We start from the raw sequence: 25,816 nt of genomic DNA on the forward strand, positions 1-25,816 counted from the left end.
CCATCCTGACCTTGAAATCTGCACTGCAGTCCTCGTACTGGTTTACGCTGCTGCTGCTGCTTCAAATCTTCCTCTGCCTGGAAAGAGCCACTTTCCTCCGATTGATGGCTTCCCACTGTGGGTCTCAGGTGTGGGGATTTTCTAGGGGAGCCTAGTATGCTACCTCGAACTGAGGGATGCCTGAATTGATTGGATTGGCTCAAGTTTATTGGGCACCTACTGAATTTGGTGTTTAGAGCACCTGGCTAATCTATCCTTACTCCCTCAATGGATTGGGGGGTGGCAGAAAAATAGTTTACTAGGGGACTCTGCAAACATCCAAAACAATTATTGAATCTTTATTGATGTTTTTGAATGCAATGACCTGATTTTTTTTTCTCTCTCTTTTTTTAACTCTTAAGGAAAATAAACTTCTTTTAGAAACAGCTTGTTACACACAATCTTCAGTGTGAAGCAATATACTAAATAAGAACACTAGTTTTAACATTTACAGTCTTTCATATATATTATATATATGTATATGTATACATATATATACACTATAGAATGAGGCAATATATAATACACACGATTCGCCATTTTACAGTCATTATGTACAGGATGCTATTCAAAGACAGCCAAGATCGTCGGGGTCACGATGCCGTGTGGTGGTGGGTGGGTGGGTGGGGCATGGGGTGGGGGGACAGGGATTTTCCCAGCCTGCCCTCATAAGGTGTGCTTCTGAAACAGGCCAGCCAAACCTTGCGAGGCAAGCTGTGAGCGTAGCAATGGCGACGGCAGAGAGCACAGGGTACCATGAAACAGACAAGTTACAAGCGTGAATCTGCGTGGTCTCTCTTAACAGGGCAAAGGAACTCAACAGGATGCTGTTATTGATCCCATTGGATGGGTAGACATGAGAGCTTCATGGGAGCAGAGGGGGGCCCAGAGGCGCTTCTCTTTCTGGACTGGGCAACACCAATATGGAATTTCGAAACATAGCAACACATTCACGGTCCTTGAGCATATTCGGTACCTGTTAATTTCTGGGTCCTGTTAATAAGCGGGAAGATGACACAGCTGTTCCATGGGCGTCTGCAACCAGAATACTGAACCAACGCTCCCCTCCAGGCTGACTTTCCACCCTGAAGCTGTGTAGTCGGGTGTTCTGATTTCATAGCTAAGTAGAAAGAGCCCTCTAAGATCCCTTCTGTTCGGGGGACAGAGTAACTAATGTGGGAACTCTCCATAAGTTGCTGGACTTTCAATTCCCACCAACCCCAGCCAACAGTCGGGGATGATGGAAGTTGTAGCTAGCAGCATTTGGAAGGTGCCGCATTGGCTACGCTTGCATGTATGCACAGAAAAAAACCTGGGGTTTTCCCCAGACTGCGGGGGACTGTAGGGTGAGCATAATCTGTGCAAAGGAAATAAGTGCTTAAACTTACGCTAGAAGTCTCTCTCCCACTCCTCCCCCACTGCCTTTTTAGGCATTGCTGTCCACATTTTTGGTCTCTCATCAAAGTCCTGGACCAAAGATGTGGGAAGCTGCCCTGTGGACATCCTTGAAAGTGCTGTTCAAAGGACACATGGGACATGGTCCAGCAAGAACCTGCTTATGAGATGGCACAAAAGGGAGATGTGTGTTGGTGTGCAAGCCCATTGACGGAAGGCCTTGGACTGGGCCCAGCTGCGAAGAAGAGGTCTGTGGCGTTTGCAGGGTGGGACAAAGGCAAGAGGCCATCTCCAAGGAAGTTGGTGCCACCTCAGGTGACACCCTTACTTCCCAAGAGATTATCTTTATGCTACATGAGTTTTCACAGCCCTCTGCAAACCATGGCTCTGATCTAACTCTTATCCTCAGGCGTGTGGAGGGGTGGCTTGCTGGTCCTTTGGGGGTGGCTCAAACCATGGTTCTGGTGGCACACGGTGAGGTCCAGAGAGAGCTGCTTCCCCTTTAGGCATGCTGACTGCCACAGGCATGCCAGACTCCCTTTAGCAGGAGCTGGGGTGAAATGGGGGTGTAGGGTGGAAGGTTCCCCCCACCTCCCCACTTCACCAGGAAAAGCTTCAGGTGCTAAAAAGGAGGCAAGGCGGCTCTGGGTTGGAATCATTTAACAGGTTTGGGAAGGGAGCAACAGGGTCCTTGCCAAGTAGGGTGCAGTGCATAGGCCCCCCCCCAAATCTGGGCCAGGAAGGGAAATGCCTTGGGCCTGAGCTGAGCCAGGATCTGCTCAAATTCTGTACACTCCTGCCACAAATTCCAATGGAAGGTGATAGGCATTGGGCTTGGCAAAAGCGAGTGTGCCCATCCGTCTCTGTATGTGCCCTGTTCCCGGAAACCACCCAGAGGAACAGAAAAATATTCCCATTCCAAAGAAGCGCCAATGTACGTTTGGGAGTCGGTGAAACCCATCAGGAATCTGCTTGGAAAGTGTGGTGAAACCCCTGCCCAGGCCAGCAGAGGCGTGCGAAACTCTCCCTCCCACCCCGATCGAACTTCTCTAGTATTCCGCGAAACTCGTTTCCCCTCCCCTTGAAATTCCGCAGAGTCTGCAAGCTGCCTCCCGAGTTTCGCTGCTGGTGAATAGCGGTTTTTGGGGGCGGGGCGAATCCAAATCGAACTGAGCTATTTTTCTCCTTGCAGGGCCAACCAAGACGGCCTTCCTGGATGTCTGAGCCGCCTTTTCCGCGCTGGGCAGGAGGGCCGAGATGTGGGTCGGCCCCAGATGGGGGTGCGGGCAGACTGCAAATGGGGTCGGAGGGAGGGGCGGCGAGGGGGAGGACGGGGGACAAAAGCCAAACGAAGGAGCAAACGAAACCAAAGCAACGCGGCATTGTTTCAAAAAACATCGGGGCGCTTCTTTTTACAAGCTGATCACAGATATATACAAACACGCACACGCACACGCACACACACCATGAGGTTTGAAGGCAAAAATAGATCAGATCAGAAAAAAGAGACGGAGGAGGAGGACGAGGCGGGCTCGGAGAGTCCGGCGTTTGGGGAGAAAGGCAAGGCTTTGCAGGCGCCTCTCTCCCCGGCTGGCCTCCCCCCTCTCCCGCACCTTTCCCGTGCGGAGAAAGTCTGGAAAGGTGAACTCGGACCGGTGCTGTTGGGATTTCAGATTTCCGATGAAATCTGGCCGAAGGATTGCAAGTTCCAAAGGGTGGTGCGCAAGTAAGAGCCTCGAGGTTCACTGCGAGGAGGAGAAACGCAAAAAAAGGAAGGGGGAGGAAAGAAAAAGAAACCCACCCCCTAACAAAGCTCCAAGCCAGGTTTTGTCAGCAGCCGTGTCCCAGGTGGAAGATGTTAGCTTATCAGTACTGTATTGGTTACAGCTCCTAAGTAGGGGAACCGGGGGAGGCGGCGAAGGAGGAATGAAAACGTGGAGCCGGAGTTTCTCTTCTCTCCTGAACCGGCTCTGGGCTGCTTTCAAGAGAAGGAGCGAGGAGCACAATCTGGAAGTGGGTTTTGGTTTCGGTGCCAACCTGGAGAGGCTTTTGGAAGAATGCCAGAGGAGGAGGAGGAGATCGGGAACTGGAGCCGAGGTCTTGTGCCCTCCCCCCGCTGAATGGGGCTTCCTGGGAGATGCTTAGGAGTTGGGCTGGAGTCCTGTGCCTTTTGGGGGTGGGGTGTCGGCTCGGTGAGAAACTGCAGGCACCTGAGCGAGCTGGAGCGAGGGGCCTCTTCCGTGCGGCGACCGGGGGGGGGGAGGGTCCCCATCCTAGAGTACTATTGCAAAGGAAGGGCGGATGGGCCGGGGGGGCTGGAGGGTCGAAATACATTCGCTTTGCCTCTCCCCTGCAGAGTTCATCTTGGCTGCAGCCGCTGCCCGAGGCCGGCGACCGGGTGGAGGCGATGGGTCTCCCTGCTCCGCATTACAACGGCTGCTTCTGCAAAAAATAAAAGCAAAATAAAGAGAACGAAAGGTGGGTTTATCCTTTGCTCAGCTGGCCCCTTTCTGCACCTCCAAAGGCATATATATACTGTAATATAATAAGTCCATACAAGCAGCACTCCCCCCCCACACCAGGCCCCCCCACCCCAGAATTCCAGTCCGGGCTTTTGTGGCCGCCGATTGGCTGGCGGGCGGGGGCAGCCCGGTGGTCTTGACGCAGCCCGGGCTGGTGGCTGACAGCTAGAGGACTCCCTTGGTTCATTCATGGGGAATAATTCATGTTGCTAAGGCTCGCCGTGCGCCTCCCGCAGCCCCGGATAAAATAAATAAATAAAAGCACAGCCCTTGACAGTCTGCAGAGGTGTATTTACGGCCCCCTCCTCCCCTGACTTTCCTCCCTCCCTCCCTCCTTCCTTTCTTTTTTTAAGGAATCCAGTCTGGTGGTTTTTACGCATCGCGAGGGGGCAGCAAAAAACGCATCCATCTCTCGCGCAAGCTGGCTGCTGTGGAGCCGAGCTCACAATAGCACTTGCGTTGCCAGCTTCTCTCCGGGCGAGTTCCCGGGTGTCTTATTCCTAACTCCCCCCTTTCCCCCCTGCCCTCGCCTCCTTCCGTTTGGCCTGCATTAATTGGTACCGCGAGGCCCCCGGGCCTGCCAGACGCCCACGACTTATCACCCCGCCCACCCCCCACTCTTGACACCGCAAGCGCTTTGCAGCCTCCCGTGTGCTATTTGTGTGCAGACATAAAAATGCACACGGCCAAAATGGGAAACGGGCAGAAAGCAGGAAAGGGGTTTGGAGTCCCCCCTCCCCTCCTTTTTAAAGTAAAAATAGAATGGATGTTGCAGCCAAGAAGGCAATGTTGCGTAGCCGCTAATGGAAATCAGGGGCATTTTTGCACATTGCAGCAGTGGCACGCTTGGGGGATGCCTCATATAGTATGGAAGGGGCGCCAAAGGCCTGCATCTCCAGGCAGGCCGGCAGGCATCCTTCTGCTGCATGCTGGTGGAGGGCAGGGCCAGAGGGGGAAAGGGGTGGAGCTGCCTGTGGCTCTTCCCTTTGGGCAATTGGCTGTGTTTCATGCAATTGGCTGTGTTTCCAGCAATGCCTGCCTTGCCAACCTCTGGCCAGGCAAGCAAGAGGCATTGTCAATGCCCAAGGACACATTTTGGCCAGGCAAAACCACCCGAGGAGCAGGGCTGGTAAAGGGTTGGCTTGGGGAGAGTTCTGAGGGCCGCATGGAACACAAGTTTGTTCCAATTTACTTTTTCCAGTGTATACCGCAAACATCTTAACTGTACACTTAAAAAACTGCACTATGTGAATTGGCCCATGTGAGCTGCTGTGTCCTTGACTGAAAATTCATCCCAGCTATGGAGAAACAAGGGAGGCTCCCTATCTCTGAACTCCAGCCTGCCCCCTCCACAATCTGCTTGCATACAAGGAGGCGGTGTGGGAGAATAGAATCACAGAATCGTAGAGTTGGAAGAGGCCACAAGGGTCATCTAGTCCAACCCCCTGCAAGGCAGGAATCTTTCGCGTCAAGAGCCTTATGCTCCACTGACTTGAGCTATCCCAGCTGATGAGTAATACTATCCTACCTTATAGGTTGGTTGTAAGGGTTGCATGTGGGATAAGGTTTATGTAGTGCTTTGAACGCTTAGAAAAAGTGCTGTGCAAATACAAAATATTATAACGTAGGCATCACAAGGGCGAGAAATGGAAAGAAGACAAAAGGGTGTGTAGAGATTTAAGCAGCACAGTCCTGTGAGGAGCAACTCCCGGCAGAGGCTTTGTGGGGCTGGCTATTCCATGTCCGGCTTGTTTAACTTTTTAAAGCAACAACAAAACACATGGAAAAAGGCACTTGAGTCTTCCCAGAAGCTGCACACAGACACAAATTAATCTGAAGGGGAAATTTATGACAGACAGAATAGTCTTACTCCATGCTTGAATAACATTGTGGGGAGGGGCGCTGCGGGTGCCACCGCCCTTACTTTCAACTACTCTTTTAAAAAGTTTTTTTGGGGTGGGTGTGTGCTGGCTTGGTTAAAATGGGAGGGGAAAGAATTGGCAGAGGGGCTTGCGGATTTCATTAAGCCTCTTCTCCGAATTAATGGGTTCAGTTTGCAAAACACAACACCGCACGTTCACTGGGAAGGGAAAGCAAAGAAAAAAGGGCTTTCTTATTATCCTTGTTTTAAAAGTATTTTTTGAAGAAGAAGAAGAAGAAAGCTTAGAGGCCCATGCCTTTGTGGAAGTCGGCGGAATTCCAGGTGGACTGTAGCTTTTGTCAGATTTTCAGAGGGGAGTGTGTTTGTGTGTAGGGGACCCTGTGTCAGGCTCTTAATGGCTGTCGTGGGGTGGGGGGGTCAAGGTGAGGCCTATGCTGGTCGGCTGCTGGACTTCTTTCCTGCCTGAGCTGGCAAGAGAGAGACACCCCTCAGGATCTCGATTTTCTGTCTTAGGAATGCCTGACAGCCTGCCTCCCCAGATTCCCATCTGGATCTCTCTCTCCTCCTTCTCCCACAGCACCGCTGCTTTAAATTGCAGATAACCAGGTGCAACCCTTTGCGTGGTGTTGGAGGGTGGGAAGGAGGGGGAGAAGGCAGGAAGCCCTCGCCATGGTGATTAAATTATGTCAGAGGCCTGGTCAGCGGTTACTAAGGCAAGACAAAAGGCCTTTGCTCCAAAAGGCTGTCTCCTGTTTCCTTGGCGGTGGGGAAGGAGGAGGAGAAGGAATAGGACGTGGCAGGAACTGTAGCAGGCAGCGGTGTGAAGGAATGGCCTCCGCCTCCCCACAGCCGTGGCCAGCTTGCTCTCCGTCCTGACAGGGATGGGAGGTAGAGGGGGTGTTGCTTGCAAACACTAGCTGCAGAAAGGAATACTACAAACGCTGGCTTCGGGCATGCAAACCTGCTCCTGAGAGGCAGGCAGGCATGTTTGGGGAGCTGGCTGTGATGTGGGTAACAGTCACCCAAAGACTTCTGGGTGCTGGCATGAGCGCCATGGAGGCCTAATCCTGATGGCAGGCAGGCAGGCAGGCAGGCAGCCTCATGCCAAGGAGGAAGGCACCCTTCGGAGCTGAGAGGTGCCAGAGAGAGCTACCTTTCGCCCAGAGGGTTGCTGCTGCTTGTTTCCACCCCGTAACCTTAATACTAGAACTCTGAATCACTGAGCGAAGTTGATGGGAAGTAGATTCAGGGCGGATGAAAGAAAGGAGGTCTTTCCGCGAGGCATGATTAAGTCACGGCGTTTGCCATAACAGGATGTGGACTGGCTTAGACAGGTTTAGAAAGGGGATTAGACAAATTTGTGGAGGAGGAGGAGGAGGAGGAGGAGGAGGAGGAGGAGATTTAAAAAAATTGGGACAGATTTATCAATCTGCATACACAAGGTACCTTTAGAGCACATTATTTCCCTCAAGGAATTCTGGGTGCCGTAGTTTACCCCTCACACAGAATTCCCATCAACCTCAAACTACAGCGCACAGAATTCTTTAGAGGGGCAAAAATGTGCTTTGCAGGTGCTTTAAAGATATAGTGCGTATGCAGGCTTAGTCATGTTGCTAATACAGAGCCCCCATAGTCAGAGGTATATCCTCGAAAACCAGTTTCTAGGCTGCAACAGTTGGAAGATATTACAGTGGTGCCTCGCTAGACGAATGCCCTGTAAGACAAATTTTTCACTTAACGAAGAGATTTTTCGAGCAGAGGTTGCCTCGCTAGACGAATTCATTTTGTGAAAAATTCGTCTAGCGAATCACAGTTTCCCATAGGAATGCATTGAAATTCAATTAATGCGTTCCTATGGGCAAAAAATAAAATAAAAAATTCAATCCATTCCTATGGGATTCGCTAGACGAATTTTTCGCAAAACGAATTGACTCACAGAACGAATTAAATTCGTCTAGCGAGGCACCACTGTACTTTCATTCTCTGCTCGAGGGCTTCCCAGAGGCTTCTGGTTGACCACCCCTGGAAGCTGGAGTTAGAAGGACCTTTGTCCTAATGCTGAAGAACCATTCGCATTTCCTTTGCCCTGAGCAGAACAAAGCAGAGTGTGTTGTGTTATTTTAAAGCGTCTAAGGGCAGAGACACTGCACAGTGCCTTCCTTTCCCGAGAGGAAGCAGTTTCCAAAACACATCGGTTTCAAGGACAGGAGCGCTTTGAGCACATGCAAAGTGCTCCCCTCTTCCAACTTAAAAAAACCCCCAAAATCTTAGGGAGAGTGGAAAAACAATTGCAAATGTTAACATGCAACCCCACACAGCCCGGACACACACATTTTTACATCCTTCTGTTCTGGCAGCCGGCCAGGAGGATGAAATTGTGGTCAAGCCAGCCTGATCTTCTCAGGTCATGCGGAGAGTTTGAGAAGAAAGCCCTGGGCAATGTGTCATGTGGGGCACCCCTTCCTTCTGGGGGCTCTGGAAGGCTCACCCAGGGGCAGTGGCTGTGCTCCAGGAAGCGGTTTGCCAGCTGTTTAATTTATCACAACACCCCAGAGCGATTTTAGGTTGGAGGCACTGTAGGGAATTAAATGGGTAGCCAGGCCCAGCTGCCTGCGGCTGTTTGGAGTGATTAGCCGGGAAGGGGGGGAGGGAATAGAATAAATTAAGGAAAACCCAGGGCAGGCATCAGCCATGGGACCTGCCAGGGTGCTGGGATCCTGGCTTCTGCCAGGAGATGCCAGGTGCTCTGGCCCAGGTGGCAGCTCCAATTGCCTGGATAGGGAAGATAGCAGCACGGCCCCTCCTGCTATGCATGTGTGTCCGTGCATATAAAGCACCCAGAGAGAGACACATCCGAATCCTCTGCCAACGTAACCCTTTCTGTGCAAAGGAAAGCAAAACACTGCCAACTTATTCCCTGCATTCCTGGGAGGAAGGCGCATTTGGAACAGGCACCGTCTACACCTGACGGAGAGCCAGTGTGGTGTAGTGCAGCGTTTCTCAACCACTGTGTGCCGCGAGACGCTGGCTGGTGTGCTGCGACGTGCGGCGACGAGAAGGGCGATTTGCATTGTCACGTGCCTGGCGGCCGCCAATAGCCAGCAATGACCCACCAGAAAGCAATATTTGGCAAGTGTTTCTTACAGTCATAATTATAATATAGGGCGGCACAGAGTTAAATTTTTAAACTTTTTTAATGGTGGTGTGCCTCGTGATTTTTTTCACGGAACAAGTGTGCCGTGGCCCAAAAAAGGTTGAGAAACACTGACTGTAGTGGTTAAGAGCGGTAGACTCGTAATCTGGGGGACTGGGTTCGCGTCTCCGCTCCTCCACATGCAGCTGCTGGGTGACCTTGGGCTACCAGGCATAGGCAACCTTTGGCTCCCAGATGTTTTGGAACTACAACTCCCATGATCCCTAGCTAACAGGGCCAGTGGTCAGGGATCATGGGAGTTGTAGTTCCAAAACATCTGGGAGCCAAAGGTTGCCTATGCCTGGACACTTCTCTGGAGTCTCTCAGCCCCAACCACCTCACAGGGTGTCTGTTGTGGGGGAGGAGGAGGGGAAAGGAGATTGTTAGCCGCTTTGAGACTCCTTTGGGTAGTGATAAAGCGGGATATCAAATCCAAACTCTACACTAGGGATGGGCGAACTTCGGTTTCTCGTTTTCCCAATCTTATGTTCAGTTCTCCACATTTCCACACCAATTTGCCATTTTTTAAAAAAATTTAAAAAACGAAACCTCATGAAAGGTCAGCAGGGTTTAAGTGTGAATTACTCCTAACACTTTTTTTAAATTGAAATTTCCCCAAGTTTACACACACAAAAATGGGAGTGGGTTTATTGGTTTGTTGTTTTTCTTGTTTTTATTATGTATTTTGTGGGTTTTTTTAAAATCTTGTATTTCTGTGTTGTGAACCTCCTGAGATCTACAGATGGAGGGCGGTATACAGATTTAATGAATAATAATAAAAACTGAGAAATAACTCGCAGTCTTGCAAGGCAGTATCATAAACAAAACATTTTTTTTCGTAGGCAGTTTTTCCCTAGTGTACACACTAGTAGGCAATTTCTCCCACTATAATGTATTTTTGTAAGGTTTTTTTTTTTCACGAGCATTTTCTATGCACACTTTTCCTTACTATTTTACTATGTTCATTTTTGTACGTTACTTGGCTGGAGAACAGCAATGCAAAATTTGGAGAAGCGCGAATTCCAAAGGCGGCTCTGTCTTGGTTCGGTTTGTGTATCGTTTGGGAGGAGCAAAAAGTAGTTTCACCTTTAAATGGTGAACTGAATCTTTTTTCCCACCCCATCCCTATACTACGCAGACTCAGACTAGCGGCAGACAGGAATCTCTCCCAGCCATACCTGGAAATTCTGGGCTTGAACCTGAGACCTTCTGCATATAAAACAGCAGCTTTATCACTGAGCTGTTCAATGCGCTACTCAATGGAACTTATTACTGTGTAGACTTGTACAGGATTGTGAATTTGAACAGAGAGGGGCAGAGAAATGACATCATGGAAATTCTGCTCAACCTTGTCTCTGACTTCTGGGATTTCAACTGGCAATGCCTACAGAGTTTCCCCAAGGGAATCTTTGCAAATTTAAGGACTAGAAACTTGCTTTTTAAAATAAAAATAAAAAAGGGAAGCGCAGGGCAGGGGAGAAGAAAAGTAAGCAATCTGAGCACCTAAGAGGTTGTTGATTTCTGCATCTAGTACAACTTTGTGCAGAATCTCAAGCGCAGAAACTCACCCCCTGGGCCACAGGAACAGGGACAGAGAACCTGATTTGCACACAGAAAACGTCAGATTCAAATTCCGGGTGTATCTGTTTCTAAAAAGCTTGGAATTGAGAAGGCATCGTTGCCAGAGAGCCTCTGCCAGTCAGTTGACCACCATCAGTTTTGTCGACTTACGCTGGTCTGATTTAGTGCAAGGCAGCTCCTGATGGCCACAGCCAGGAGAGAGTGCAGAGAGCAACAAACCCCCAGAGATTTCCCCTTGTTCCTGAAGGTCCGCTCACCTACCTTATGTCTAGGGCAGTTCAGCAAGAAGGTCTCTTCACTTAACAAACAACCTGCAAATAGAGCAGAGGAGCAGCAGTGAATGGGGATCCCCGTCTTGCACTCGAAACCCATCACATCCGTTATGGGCCAGAGTTTCTTCCCCCGTTTTACCTTCCCTCCCAACCTTCTCTGCTAATGTGGCCTCTCCTGCGCAACTCTTAAAAGCATGCTTTGCAGCCCTAAAAACCAGGCCCCTTCAAGCAAAAAGGGTAGGGCCGGGATTGCAATTTCTCCCTGCTCCAATCCGTTTTGTTACCGAACCCTCGTTGGGTTTCAGCCATCTTTCTATTGTGAAGATAAATGGCTGCATTCTCTCCCTTGGCAAACCCAAGAGTGGTGGCCAGGAGCAGATAGACGACATCCTGCAGAACAGCAGCGGCCAACAGCTGGTTTGGGAGCAACATCTGGGGCACAGGCCAGCCTGCGACAGGTCGCACCAGGGGCACCTCTCCAATTTTCAATGTCCTTTTTTAATAAAAGGGATTGTTGTCTTTTTTTAAAAGAAAGGAGAGAATTCAGATAACCGTATCTTGGTGTAGTATGCCCAGATGTGAATTAGCATTGTGGGGTGTATGCAATCCCCACCACCCGTTTGTGCAAGTCAAGAAACACACGGGGAATTCTTCCATTACCTATAGCAGGGGTCACTAACGTGCTGCCTTCAGGATGTGGTAGAGGCTAGTTCCCATCAGTCCCAGCCAGCATGCCCAATGGTCAGGGATGATGGGAGTTGTAGTCCAGCAGTCTCTGGAGGGCCCCATATTGGCTACACCTGAACTACAGTTCCCCCCCCCCCATTTTGTTTGAAACAGGAAACTATGGTGAATGGGTTTGGAACAAGCCAAGATGTGAATCTGTGCTTTGAAGATGCCATGATATCCTGGGACTTGTTCCAAAGCCATTAACTGGAGTTTCTTGATTTGGGTGCAATGGGAAACCGTAGTTAATTGAAGAGTTTGTTTGCTGCAGCCACACCTGCAAGGCTCATTTATAGCTGAGATAGACTCAACCAAACCAGATCAAGGAGAGTAAGAGGCAAAGTCGGCCAATTTTTTAAAAAATGCATCACATGTTGCAGATTCAGATGTTGACACGTGATGTTGGAGGTCTGAGGTCAGGATTTCTCCAGCATTTTTTAAAAAAAAATATGAATAGGAGTTGTGGGTTGGGGCTGACTGTATTTTCCTGAATTTCCTCCTCTTCAAGTTGCTGTTTGCACTGGAAAAAGGGGTGTGTGTGTCAGGTACAATGGAGCCTCGTTAGCTGAGCACCTGTAAACTCAACTGTTTCGGCTCCCGAACGATTGAAAACCAGAAGCGATTGTTCCGGCATTTGAATGATTTTCGGAAGCCGAATGTCCGGTGCGACCTCTGCAGCTTCCGATTGGCTGCAGGATGCTCCAGCCAATCAGAAGCCGCGCCTTGAAAGTCAAACATTTTGGAAGTCGAAGGACTTCCGGAATGGATGCCGTTCCGACTTCCAGGGTACGTCTGTATTTTTTTCTAAATGAAGAAGTTTCCTTAGCTGCGAGTGTGTTCTATAGTAGACAAAAGGTGAAGTACTTCCATCCTCCACCATCCCCTGCCCCAGGACCTGACATGTGATGCAAAATCAGTTGCCCCCAGTGGGAATCTTACCTGTATCAATGGCACATATGTAGTGAAAGGTTTGGGCACACCCCTTATGGCAGCAGCCAATGGTTGCTCCTACTTGCTGACAACTGGAGCACCTCTGCGGTCAGCAGGCGAGGGGAAGAAAAAGAAAGGGGAAAAAGAGGACGCCATGAGATCTAGCATCATGGCTGTTTGTTTTCGCAAAGGCAGCTTTAGTTAGCAACTTCCGTTTCGGCAGGAAGGTCATCCTTAGCCCACCCGCTTCCCTGTTGCTTGAGGGAAGGTGGAGCTTGTTAGTTGTGCCCCCAGATAGTTCTCCCCGCCCCAATCACATTTCTATATTCTCTCAAGAGGGAGCGCTGCTTCTCACCCTGCCGCTGTGGGACAGAAGGCGTGCATTTTATTACGCAGCCCTAGCCTGTCGGAGGCGGTTAGCCCCCGTATGAACGACAGCAGCACTTATCCCAACACCAATGCCACAATTCCATGTGTGTTGCATCATTGTCTGACCCCCTTTCCTTCTGCTGTTTGTTTTGATTTGGAAAGCTCAGTTGGTTGGAGCAGGCATAGGCGAACTCGGCCCTCCAGATGTTTTGGGACTGCAACTCCCATCATCCCTGACCACTGGTCCTGTTAGCTCGGGATGATGGGTGTTGTAGTCCCAAAACATCTGGAGGGCCGAGTTTGCCTATGCCTGGGTTAGAGCATGGTGCTGGTCATGCCAAGGGTGCAGGTTCGATCCCTGCATAGGAAGGCTGCCTACTCGATGATCCTGGAGGATCTCCTACAACTCTACAATTCTATGATGGATGTAATATATGCTGTTGTTTTTTGCTGATCAAGTTGCACGATGATGCATACCTGCCAAGTCCTGGACGGAAAGATCCGGGATTGGCAGCCCGCGACACCGGAAGTTGCGTAGACGCAACTTCTGGTGGCGCTTTGCCCTTCTATGGGCACCAGAAAATGGCGGTGCCAGCGCCGGAAGTCGCTTCCACGCATGACCAGAAACACGTAAAAGCGACTTCCAGCGCCGGTGCCGCCATTTTCTGATGCCCATAGAAGGGCAAAGCGCCACCGGAAGTCGCTTTTACGTGTTTCCGGTCATGCGTGGAAGTGACTTCCGGCACCGCCAGCGCCATTTTCTGGTGCCCATAGAAGGGCAAAGCGGCACCAGAAAAATGGCCGCCGGCAGAAGCAGATTTAAGGGAGAATATCGGGATAAAAACCTAAACGGGAGACCGCCGGGAAACGGTAGGAAAAAAGGGGTTTTCCTGGCGGAAACGGGATACTTGGCAGCTATGCGATGATGTCATACACACTCAGAATCAAAGTTTACATGGCTCACCGCAGAGAATCAGAAGGTGGGAAACGGTAACTGAGAAACAGCCCCAGACCTGGGAACAAAACAAGCAGATGATGCCAGCCAGCACAGAAGCAACACAGCCCAATAACACATTTTGCAACCTGGAATGCAGACCAGTTGGTGCCCAGCCAGCCACCTCAATGTATCATTCAGGTCCCAGTTCCTGCCTTCATCTATTCCCCCCACAGGTCACTTCACCTTGCGGCCTAGCGATGATAGATAATGAACATTCAGCCCAGCCTCTATGCATAAACCTCCCCATTGAAATAAATTCTGTCTCTGTCAAATTTGTGCAGGCACAGAGCTCTTGGTCACGAGAATCGGAGGTTAAGATCACATACTCTTCTCCTACTGGGCTTACGGTGAGTTTCATGGGTGCCTGACCATCGTTTGCACAGCAGAGAGGATTCTGTAACGCGTGTGAGCATTCTCATATGCTACTGCAGAGCCAGGTTCAAGGTCCTCGTATCACGCTACAAAGCCCTGAACAGCTCAGGTCTAGGGAACCTCTAAGGCCGCCTGAACTGTTGTATCCCAGCTCCATCACTGCAGGAGCATCGTTGGTCGTCCTCCAGGCAGGTAAGGCTCATTTGAAAGTGTCCTTCAGTGTCCTTGGACGAGTCTTGTGGAATAATGCTCCATCAAGAGAGGTTCAGCAGGCACCTTCTGTTTCTACTTTCAGTAGAGAACTGCTGAAAACTTTTCTATTCCATCACTCCTATGCAGGCAACGAAGAATTCATCTTTCCATAACAGCTGTTTTGCAGTTGTAAATTGTTTTTTTTAATGGCATTTATTGCAGGGTTTTATGTACAATTGTTGTAAACAGCTCTGATTCCTTAAAAAAAAAAATTCTGGCCATTGCAAGTCCTACTGCATTCACATTGCATGCCTGACGGGAAGAAGGCGAAAACATCTAAGGGGTTTGTTGCCTTGGAATAAGCAAACTTCCATGTGTGCAAGCAAGCAGGGGCACTGCAAGGTACATAGGACCTGGGAGGGCCCACAGGCCTACAACACATAAAGTGTGTGCAGTGCCTGTGGGCAAATGAAGATGGAGGCTGGCTGGGGCCTTGTTGGCTCTGCACTTTGCAGCAGGCTCAGCTACCCAGTAAGCAAAGAAAAAAGTTTTTTTTTAAAGTTTATTTAAAAAGCAATGGGGGAAGGGGCAGAGATTTGGGGCTTACAAAGAAGACCCAAACCTCGACGTGCCTTTAATAATCTTCCTGAAAAGAAGATAATGCCACATGTTTCAGCTAGAACCGCTTGTTTGACTCACTCACAGGTCATTCAAGTTCCTTATGAACGTAGGTCACATCTGCATAATCGATTTAAACAGCTTGGCTTCCTCCAAAGAATTCTGGGAGCTGTAGTTTAAGGATGCTGGGGAGAACAACTACAGTTCCCAGAATTCTCTGGGGGAGCCATGCATTTTAAATGTATGGTGTCCATGTGCTTCAGCACTGTTGGTAGGGATGGAGGGTCTATGCCATCTCTAGTATCTCACTGCTGCTGCTCTGCCCCGCAACGTGTGCCTCCTTGAGGCAGCTGCCTTAGCCCACCTAATAGCAGGGAAGACCCTGGTCTTGCTGATGACTTTTTCACTTTGGCCATTGCTTTAGATTCCTCTGTGGGTTGCGGTAATGCTTTGGCTTTTCTAAATGTATGCATGCAGGACTAGGAAGTGCTTTTTGAGATAATAATAATAATAATAATAATAATAATAATAATAATAATAATAATAATTTATTTGTACCCCGCCCATCTGCCTGGGTTGCCCCAGCCACTCTGGGCGGCTTCCAACATATATAAAAACATGATAAAACATTAAAAAGCTTCCCTATACAGTCATACCTCGGGTTGCGTTTTTCTGGGTTGTGAACGCGGCGGACCTGGAAGTGTTTACTTTCAGGTTCCGCCACACGCGCATGCGCAGAAGCATTCTGCGCGCTTCGCACATGCGCAGAAGCACTCCATCGTGCTTTTGCGCATGTGCTCTATTGCCGCTCAGGTTGTGGACTTTTTGGGGTGTGAACAGCACCCCAGAACAGATTGGGTCCGCAACCTTGAGGTACCACTGTATAGGGCTGCCTTCAGATGTCTTTTAAAAGTTGTATAGTTACTTATCTCCTTGACATCCGATGGGAGGGTGTTCCAAAGGGTGGGCACCACTACCAGGGAGGCCCTTCTGCCTGGTTGTATGAAAAGTTTGCCTTGGAGAAGTAACCTCTGTCCTCTGCTCCTAAGCTATCCCAGTCTTTTGAAGGCCACGTGACCTTGAGGTTCAAGAAGCACCTGAGGTGTCACAAGAGTTTCTACCTGACAAGGTGGAGTGCTCATTTGTGGGGTTAGAAGCAGACTTCTTCCGGAAGAGTCAGAAATCAGGAAGACCAAAATTTTAACAAGGAATAGGGGAAAGATATATCTTATCTTAAAGACCATTGTAAACAGTTATAATTGTTAGTAGGATTGGAATATCACTTGTAGTCTGAGGGTGAATTTTGGTTACAATGGAGATGTAAAAGATTTGGATCATCATAAAAGATGCGGGAGGAAATGATTAATAATAGGACCCACAAAGGGGAGGATGGAAGTCCAGGAGATTCCTTGGAATCTTGTTTTTACGATTTATGTTTGATATATCTCTGTAAAATTTTAATTTGAAAAATCAAATCAATCAACCAAAAAGAAGTAGTAGAACAGGATGTCAGATCAAGAACCAGATCTAGAAGGGGGGAAGGCAAGCTTTCTGGGTTTCCATTCAACTTGGGACAGAATGTGGGGCTTGATGGAACTTTAAAGGTATAGGGACCCCTGACCATTAGGTCCAGTCATGACCGACTCCGCCATTTGCCTTACCGCTGTAGCGGTTCCTATTTATCTACTTGCATTTTGACGTGCTTTCGAACTGCTAGGTTGGCAGGAGCTGGGACCAAGCAACGGGAGCTCACCCTGTCACAGGGATTCGAACCGCCGACCTTCTGATCAGCAAGCCCTAGGCTCAGTGGTTTAACCACAGCGCCACCTGGGTCCCTCTGATGGAACTTTAGCTTGAACTAAAAGAGACAAGCCTTGTGTCCTTATGTTCTCATACTGGGAGGCTACACCTCCCATTTAAGAGTAGCCATGAAACATCCTGGTGTTAGAACCGTAAGGCTCATTATCTATAATCCACTAAACCTGGAGTGGAACGCTGGAGTGGCAGGCTGCAGAATAAGCGAGCCCATATTCTCTCCCATGAGAAGTTAGACTAGCTCCCTCTCGATTATCTATCTGCCGGCAGCCCAAGAGCCTCCTGTTCAGACAGGTCTTTGAAAACTTAGGTGCAGGTGATGCCGATTGCTGGGCTGCTGTCAAGTCAGGCTGGATTTCAATGTGTTTTAACAATTGCTTTTATCTAGTTTGTGTTTATTACGTTGTACTCTACAATGATGTTTTTAGATGCTGCAAGCCTCCTTGAATCCCACCTTGGGAGAAAGCCAGGATATAAATACATTTAAATCATCGTTATCGTCCACTGCATGCCTTACCAGCACCATGTGTGAACTCAGTCCTTGAAGATGAAACCATTTGAATCAAGTGGAAACCAAATGAAGGCTGCAAGGACAGGTCATTGCCAGCCCAAGGGAACAAAACGCAGTGGGCACAGAATGTTGAAGGGCTGCTGGGAGAGGAAGGAAAGGGACGACTGGGCAAAAGGGGGATGGAATGGAGTATCCTGAGCAGGGACACTTCACACTGCAGCCTGTGTTGTTGAAGGCCCCACTTGTCCTTCTTAATTTCCTGAGCCGCAGCCTGTTGTAAAGACTGTCTGATTTTTCTCAGATTCTGCTCGCCAGCCTTTTCACAACGAGTTGAGCGGTACAGCTGCAATGCTCAGGAGGTGGGTCCTCGACCTCGTGCAAAATTGGTTTGGTGGCTGGCAAGCAGGGACAGGTGGGAGGAGCAAATACTATGTGAGCATGTGCCTGGGAACAGAGGCTAGCAGCAGATGGAATGCAGGCTGAGGCTGCGTGCGCACCAAACATTTCAAGCGCATGACTTCTGCCCAAGAAAGGGAATTGCAGCTCTGTAAGGGGGAAATGATAGTTGCCAGGATCCTGCGGGGAAAGCCATGCACTTCAAATGTACGGTGCATGCACAGAATGACAACGCAAGCCAAAGTGCTTCTGGGGATGTGCTGGACCGCAACGCAATGTTGGCCGGTGGTGGGTGAAATGGCGAGGGAATAAGATATCCAAGGTTCCTGATTGAAAGGCTGGGAGATTATCCAGCCAAATGGCCTGGTCAAGGGTCAACTCTTAAGAGAGATCACAGATCACAGAACTGGAAGGTATCACAAGGGCCATCTAGTCCAACCCCCTGCAATGCAGGAAGCTTTTGACCAACATGGGGTTCGAACCCACAACCCAGGGATTAAGAGATGCATGGCTGCTGTGGATGGCAAGGGACCTCATGTCCTCTTCTCCCCAGTAAACAAAGGTGTATGGCACCATGTAACCTGGTCCTTCTTCCCACTCCTTTGCCTTCTGCTCTCCTGGAGACAGAGGACTTTGGAGTGTGGTGACATTGCGTCCTGTTGCCTCTTACCATCAGACACAGGGGTGCTGCTCTGGATACCAACCACAAATCCCTCAGAACATCTCATTTGGCTTTCATAAGTAGAGGAAGGCAGGAAGGGGATGAGGCCGCGCAGCAAAAACTCCAAATGGCATCTTCCCAGCAGCATCAGCAGCAACATATCACTGTTTGGATGCTAGGAAAATGAGGGTGGCCCTGTTGTACAATGGATAATTGGCGCACAGATTTCACTGACCCAAGCTAGCCTGGGTGGCTTTTGTATGAATGAAAGGAATGCATAGAACGTAGAGCTGCCAAGAGCTGGTAACCATGCTGGCTAATGGAACTTCCATGTACAAGGGAAGTATACCCCTGTATACCAAATGCTGGGGAGAAGCGGCACAGAGAAGGCGATTGTTTTTAAGGCCCACGTTTGTGCTTCCCAGGTGCATTAGCCGCTGCAAAGGTCTTTGGGCAGCAGCCCATAAATACAATAACTGGATCATCACTGGCGGCAACTAGAAACTGAATCCAGGGAAAGCCTCCAAGGGTGTCATGGTCGGAGTAACCATATTTCTTAAACACAAACAGCAACACAGGGAGGCATAGATTGCTCCGCTCAAAATGGCGCCAGGCTCCATCTTATGCTGGGGCGCAATATTCGCATCAAGGGTTGGTGGGGAATCGCTTGCTGCAAACACACGGACCCTGTTCCTCCCCAGTATGCTGCTCTCGCTAAGCAATGGGTATCCAAAGGGGCACATCTACTCTGCAGGTAGCAAGAAACCCAGGCCCCATTGTCTGCTGGGAAAAGATGGGGGAACTACCCAAGGCAAATGGGGAGACCCCTGGCATTTGGTCTGATGAAGGAGCATTCTCCTTACCCAGGCATGAAAATAAACCTGACTGAAAGTAGACTGAATGGCAAAAGCAGCCAAGCCCCCCCCCCAACCCTCTAGGACCAATTTTAGAGTTGGCCAAGAGCCAGCATTGGGGTGAGACAGATCAGACTGTCGACTGGGCTACTTTGCTTCTTCCAGGAAAGGTTTCCCCGTAACTTCCAAGTAGGAACCCAATGCCCAACCAAACACATCCAAATTATACAGCTTTGGCCTCTTAGTTAGGCTGCCATGCTCACCTCCCCAGAGCCCCGCAACCCCAAACCTTGTCATTCCTGCTTTTGCAAAGCGGTCTTGGCTTTTGGCGTACGGCAGGCGGTTCTGTTGGCGCCTGCGCCCGTGGCCTGCTCCAAGCGGAGCTTTACGCTAAGGGGCGGACTCTTACCACGTCAGCAGCCATCTTTATTGCCTCCTGCAGTCCATAGAGCTTTCCCGCCACCAGGTAAACCCCAGCTGTCCACACAGCGCAGGCCTCATGGACCCAGTGCTCCTGCGTGTCCCCGGCAGGGTCCGGAGGTGGCGGCTCCGCTTTGCCGCATTCGTGCCTCCTGGGCTTCTCGGCGGCTGCCGCCACCGCCGCCGCCTCCTCTCCCTCTGTCCTCTCATCGCAGCAGTAACAGCTTTGTAGTTTCCTAAACATCCCCCTCGAACTGGAGCGGAGAGCACTCTGTTTTGCTGAGTCAGCGCCACTGTCCAACCTTGGCGGCTTTCCACCCGGCGTACTAGTTGCACAATTATTATCTGTCGCTTTGAGCAGCCTTTCCGCCGGAGACGGAGGCTCCTCACCCAGCCCCTCCACTTTGATCTTCTCTTTCAGCCGCGACTTCTTCTTCGGAAGGCAGTCCTCGGGGTAGTACGGCCCGCAGAGGTCCCCCTGGTCCTTGTAGTTGGCCGGGTTCCGGCACAGGCAGCAGACCAGGCAGGTGGCGTTGAGGGCCTTGGATACCACCGGGCCGAGGTGCATGGCGGACGACAGAGGCAGGGCGGCTCGCAGCTGCTGGAGGGATGCGGCCCCCGAAAGCCCGGCCTGGGCAGACGGAGATGAGGAGGAGCGCTCGCTATTGTGCAGCCGGGCCTCTTCGGCGGGAGAGTTGACGACAGTGCAGGTGGTGACGAACTCATCCTGCTTCTCCACCCGGACGTATGGCGAGAAGGGGGGCGCCCGGCTGTCCGACCGCAGCCGCTTGCACGACACGTACTTGAGCCGGATTTCGGGCTCGGCCGGGCTCAGCAGGGGAGCCTGTTGCGGGTGCCGCCTCTTGGCCCTGCTCTTGCACCTCGAGGGCACGCTGGGGGCCTTGCGGTGGCTGAGCCGCTTCCTTTGTCTCTTGGTGTAGCCATTGTAGTTGGAATGGTTGGCCCGCTGCTTCTGGGCCCTGGTCTGGGCCTGCGAGGACCTCCCCTCGGAGCTCTCGGCGCTGCTGAAGCCTTTGTCCTCGGCCTTTGGCTTCTTCGCCTCCCTTTGTCCCTCCTCGCCTTTCCCTGCTGCCGCCGCCGCTGCAGCCACCGCCTTTTCTCTGGATGCAAAAAGCAGAGCAGGGCTCAGGTGAGGGCACTTCTCCAGGCTATTTTTGGCCGTTCGGAAGGCCGCCACTTTCCCTTTTCGGTTCCTCTTCTTGGGCAGCAGGCCGGTGCCGCTGGCAGCCATGCCGTCACCGCTGTGCTGCAACGTCTCGGGAGATGAATAGGCCTCACCCTTGAAACAGTTGGAGGACAGTTTCTTACTGTTCATTAGTTTTCCTCTGAAGGATCTGTTGTTCGGGCTTCTGCATAATTGCTCGGCTGCTGGAGCGGCGGGAGCCTTTTGTGACAAGGCCTGGTTTAATGGCCTGGCTTCCCCCGCCGCTGGGGCTGCGCCTGCATTCTTTGAGGCCTGCTCTCTCTCCGGTGGCAGGGACGGGCTGAGGGGATTACTGTGGGAGGTGGCGGCAGGGACGGTGAAGGAGACGGTGGCTGTTCGGCAGGCAAACTTTTTCAGGTTGGGAGAGGTGATCTTCTGGACGATGGCTTCCAGCTTCAGGCCCCGGCCTTTCCTTGGGGGAAGCACTTTCGTCTTCATCGCTCCCTGGAAGGCGGCCCGAGAGGTGATCTTGATGCAGACGTCAGGGTTCTCCTTCACCTGAGGGGACTTGAGCACCACTTCGCAGGAGTTCTTAGGGGACAGCTTAGCTTTCGCCTTTTTGGCCAGCGGCATCCTCTTGAACAGGCCGGCGGAAGCTCCCGGCTTCTCATCCTTCCCGTTGCTGCCGCTGTGACTGTTGCTCCTCAGGACCAAGTTCCTCTTTTTCGCAGGAACCGGTGGGATGAAGGCGGACTTCCTCTTCAGGCTGTGAAGCGGCTGCTCGGACATCTTGCCACCCATTCCAGGCCTGGCTTTCGGGAGTGCCAGCCTTTTCCTCTCCCTTTCAGACCTGCTTTGGGGACTGACCTTGAAGGAACCGGGGAAATGGTTGTTTGGAAGGACCTTCTTGGGTGGCTTGCCCTCCTTGAGCCCCGCATCCATGGCGCTCTTCTCTCTCCTCCGCTTGCTGTAGAAGACCTCCTGGGTCCTGGTCCTGGAACGAAGGATCATGGACTGCTGATCTTTCGCTTCCATTTCAACACCATCGGCTTCTTTCGCCTTGTGATCAGAGTCTTCGCTCTGCGCCAAATTTGGGACCGGTGGGGAAGCAGCGTTGCTGGGTTTGCCATTGGCCTTCCTAGCTTTGAAAGCGGCTCTCTGTTTCAGGACGCACGCCGTCTTCTTGCCCGACTTCTCTTGAGGGGTCGAGGCCTTTGCACCTTCCAAAGGATCTGGCACCCTGGGTTCAGTCAAGGCGGTGAACGAGCGGGTACACATCCTTGCTGGCAAGCCTTCTGCTGGAAACCGGGGAGTTTGGCCATGGGCACTCTTACTTGGCATTTCAATCAGGTTGTTTGGACCTGGGCATTTGCTGGCCACCATGCCAGCTGCCTGGTTGCCCGTGCATGGGCTTGACATGGGTTGGACGGGTTCCTCGCCTCCCGACAGCCTGCAGTGGACCTTCTTACTGCGGAGGCTCTTGCCCCTAGATGTTGGCTCTGAGGTTATTGGCACCTGCTCAAGAGAGGCTTGGTTAGTCACTAGCGAAGCTGCCAGCGTCTCTGCCTTATCATCTGGAAAGGCGTTTTCACTCCCCACCACCTCCTCCTCCTCAGGCTTCAAGTGGTGCAGGGAAGATTCGAACCAACTTTTCACTTTTGTCTCCGTGCCAACAGCCGGGCCCAAGAGGATAACAGATTGATCAGATAAGTGCGAAGGAGGAGTGGCGTTCTCTTTCTCGGCCGCGTTTGCCATTTCTTCTGCTGAACCTGGCGTGTCTTGCAGGGAGAGGGCCGGGGCGTTCTCCGCTGCCTTAGGTGTAAAAGCATCATAGGTCAAAGACTTTTGTTCGGAAGCCGCTAGTTCACACAAAGAGGAGTACTCTTCCGGTTCCAAATCGGATTCTTTCAGGTCTGGAGAGGACATCATGGGAAGTTCACTGAAGTCTCCTCCTGAGCAGGACTGCCTAGTGGTGTCTTCCAGCCATCGCTCACTGTCTGCTCTGGTGGCCTCGTCGTAAGTCAGATTCTCTCCCTTGCTTGCCTCCTGCGGCTGATCGAAGCCCTCTGCTTGTTGGGGCGCCTGCTCAGCATCGCAGAGACTCAGGCAGCAAGCAGTTTTTTTCTCCTCAGACGTCTCGCTCAGTTTGCCGGAGAACAAACTCTTGGAAATGTCTGACCCTTGGAGGCTCGACCCCAGCTCTTTCCACGTGTCGCTGAGGTTTTCGTCCGGCCAATCGAAGTTCTCCATGGCGTTTTCAGAACCCACCGAATTGGCCGTGGCATTTGAGTAGCAGCTGAAGCTCGTGGCCTCGGAGCTGGAAGTGGCAGCCGAGATGTTGGGTTTGGAATTGTAGCCCACAGAGCTGGTCGTTTTCAGGGTATTTTTCGTCTCTGCTGTTGTAAACGCCACCTGGGAGTTGTTGTAGACTTCCTCGGTGAAATTCTTCCCGTTATTCCCCCCCAGAGCTTTGTCCAACTTCAAGGGCTCGGCGAGGGCATTTGAGTCCCCCTGGTTGGACCATGGACTTTTGACTATGGAATCCAGGCAGGTTCTGTGGTTCTCTAAGTGGAAAGGGGATTTGTCGGGGTCTTTGTTTGGAGCAGGGGGGCTGGCCCAGCCTTTGTCTGCTTTCTCGTTGATAGCATCTTGCAAACCGATGATCTCAGAGGCGAGCTCCTCCTGAGAAAGGGCGCTGAGGAGCAGTCTCGGGCAGTCCCTCTCGTTGGTCACAAACTTGGTGAAGCTCTCCAGCGGCAAGCTGGTGTGGATGCTTTGGAATGAGTCGTCTGACTTGGTGGACATGTCGTCCGGGGAAGTCACCGAGCACGTGGATACGGACTCAGGCTTTGCCTTGGAGTTGCTGTTGACGCGAGCCGGGCTGCGGCTCTGGTTGCAATAGAGGAAGCTCCTTTCCAGCTGCTCCTCAGATCCACTCAGGTAATCCCCATCCTGGGTTTCAGCGTGGACCGACTGCGGGGTGCTCAGGGGGTCTGAAAGGGGAGTCCCCGCCTGCTCGGCGGAGTAATTGTTGCCTTCGGGGCTGCAGTGCTGGCCCTTGAGCTGCTCCGGGGTCCTCGGCGGGTTCTTTAGGCCTTTCTTCTGGGGCATCCCCGTGGACTTGGAGAGGAGAAGCTGCTGGACGGTGTTGGAAATGTTTTCGACTTGGGAGGTGAGCGCCGTGAGGCTCTGCAGGCTGAGATCCGACAAGAGGTTCTCGGGGATCTTCTCCTTCGGCATGCTCTTGCAGTTTGCGGGCGGCTGAGCATCTGGGCTCGCCCCGTCGGTGGGCGAAGGGTTCAACAAAGGCATAAAATGGCTGTGGTCGGCGAGGCTGGCTGGGAAGCTCCCCGCGCTCAGAGACTGCTGGCTGTATTGGAAGTTCTCCAAGTTGGGCATCAACGGGGAAGGCGTCGAACTGTACGAGGGAGACCTACCAACCGAACGAGCTGGGGAATGGCTGGAACTGGGGCTGAAAGTTTGGTAATACTGGTCTGGAGTCCGCACAGGGGCGTCGGCTTGGCAGTAGCTCTGTCCCGGCTGGTTATAATGTTGGTATTTTGCGAGGTTCTGATAGTGAAGGGCTTCCTGGGCATGGTGTCTTCCTTGCATGGACTGCTGCTGCTGTTGTTGTTGTTGCTGCTGCTGCTGGTCGTAGCTGATTCGGTTAGGCTGGTAGCCATGTAGGCCCTGGACCCGCTGCCCAGAGGGCAGGCTGGAGACGTTGCCCAGAGTCCTTTCATGCTGCGGTGCCGCCGAGGGAGCGTTGCAGCTTTTGTAGGAATGTGCGGCCTGGCTCCCGCTCTGGACGGACGTGTACGTCGAGGAGGCCGGGAACGACTGGGAATGCTGGCTGAAGTGGGCGCCCTGCGGGAAGGGCATGGGGGAGGCCACGTCATTCTGGATTTTCTGCCTCGGGAGCTTGGGGTAGGTCAAGGTGGGCGGCTGCTGTTGCTGCTGTTGCTGCTGCTGCTGCTGCTGCTGGAGGTGCAGGGAATGAGTTCGGAACGGGAGCTGAGGGGCCTGCTCGTGGTACTGCCTGCTGCTAGAGGAGGCGGCTGTCTTTTTCAACAAGTTCTCCTCATATTTAGCCACCCCTCCTGGCAAGGGTTGTGGGGGTGGAGGTGGCTGTTGCTGCGGTGACCCCCAGGCCTGCAGGCTTTCCTCTCCGGAATAACGGGCCGGATAGGGACTGTTCTCTTGGACAGCGTAATTTGGGAAGGACGCCGGCCGGCCTGGGAGTTGCTGGCTGCGTAGCTGCTTATTCCCCCGGTGGTATTTCTCCACGGTGCTGTTCTCCCCGTACCCCTGGTAAGGCAGGGGGGGCTGCGGCGGTGGCGGTGGCGGCTGCTGCTGCTGGCCGTAGTACTCCTTTGCCACCATCCTCTGACGCTCGCAGTGCGGCCCGGCCTGGCTTTGATGCCTGTAATTCTCCAGGCGTGATGAATCTTGTGAAGATGCCGGCTGGTAGTTCTGCTGGTTGCCATGGAAACCACACCTTTCGCGGAAGGACTGCATGGCTGGGCCTTGTTATCTGTGCAGAGCGGGGAGAGAGAGAGAGAGAGACAAGGGGGATTCAAACAAATGGATTTTCTTCTTCCCTGCTTTCCACCTTTCCACCTTGTATCTCCCCCAGCCCGTCTCCCCCTGTTGGCTGTGCTTTAAAAGCAACTAAACAAACAAACAAACACATGAGGCGAATGCTTAAAATTATATATGTACGTGGGTGTGTACATACATAATGGATAGACAGTATCCAGTAACCTCTACAGATAGCTAGATGGATAGATAGTAAACAACAACAACAACAACAAACAACTGTTCTTTCGCCGCTGTAAAAAACATTATTCCGGTCTGGGTGCAACGTTCTGACTTTAAAGAAGGGATGAGGAGAGAATGGAGTCTC

General features: G+C 51.6%; 1 protein-coding gene across 5 annotated transcripts in view; it reads right to left on the reverse strand.

Annotated features, from left to right (window-relative positions):
* Positions 1 to 656: 656 nt before the first annotated feature.
* RAI1 (retinoic acid induced 1) overlaps positions 657 to 25,816 on the reverse strand; it is a 223,155-nt gene continuing 197,995 nt past the window's right edge. For 3 of the 5 annotated variants that reach the window (XM_035132141.2, XM_035132138.2, XM_035132139.2), the window contains 3 exons: positions 19,735 to 25,444; positions 12,550 to 12,643; positions 9,272 to 10,923 (listed from right to left, as the gene is read on the reverse strand). In XM_035132141.2, the coding sequence (XP_034988032.1) occupies positions 10,745 to 10,923; positions 12,550 to 12,643; positions 19,735 to 25,428 (5,967 nt within the window). In that variant the 5' untranslated portion in view covers positions 25,429 to 25,444 and the 3' untranslated portion in view covers positions 9,272 to 10,744. Of the gene's footprint in view, positions 3,877 to 9,271; positions 10,924 to 12,549; positions 12,644 to 13,873; positions 25,445 to 25,816 lie in introns of those variants that run through there. The other 2 variants (XM_035132142.2, XR_009558523.1) reach the window with 2 other exon arrangements.

Source organism: Zootoca vivipara, chromosome 14 (assembly GCF_963506605.1).
Source record: "Zootoca vivipara chromosome 14, rZooViv1.1, whole genome shotgun sequence".
Classification (NCBI taxonomy): Eukaryota; Metazoa; Chordata; class Lepidosauria; order Squamata; family Lacertidae; genus Zootoca; species Zootoca vivipara.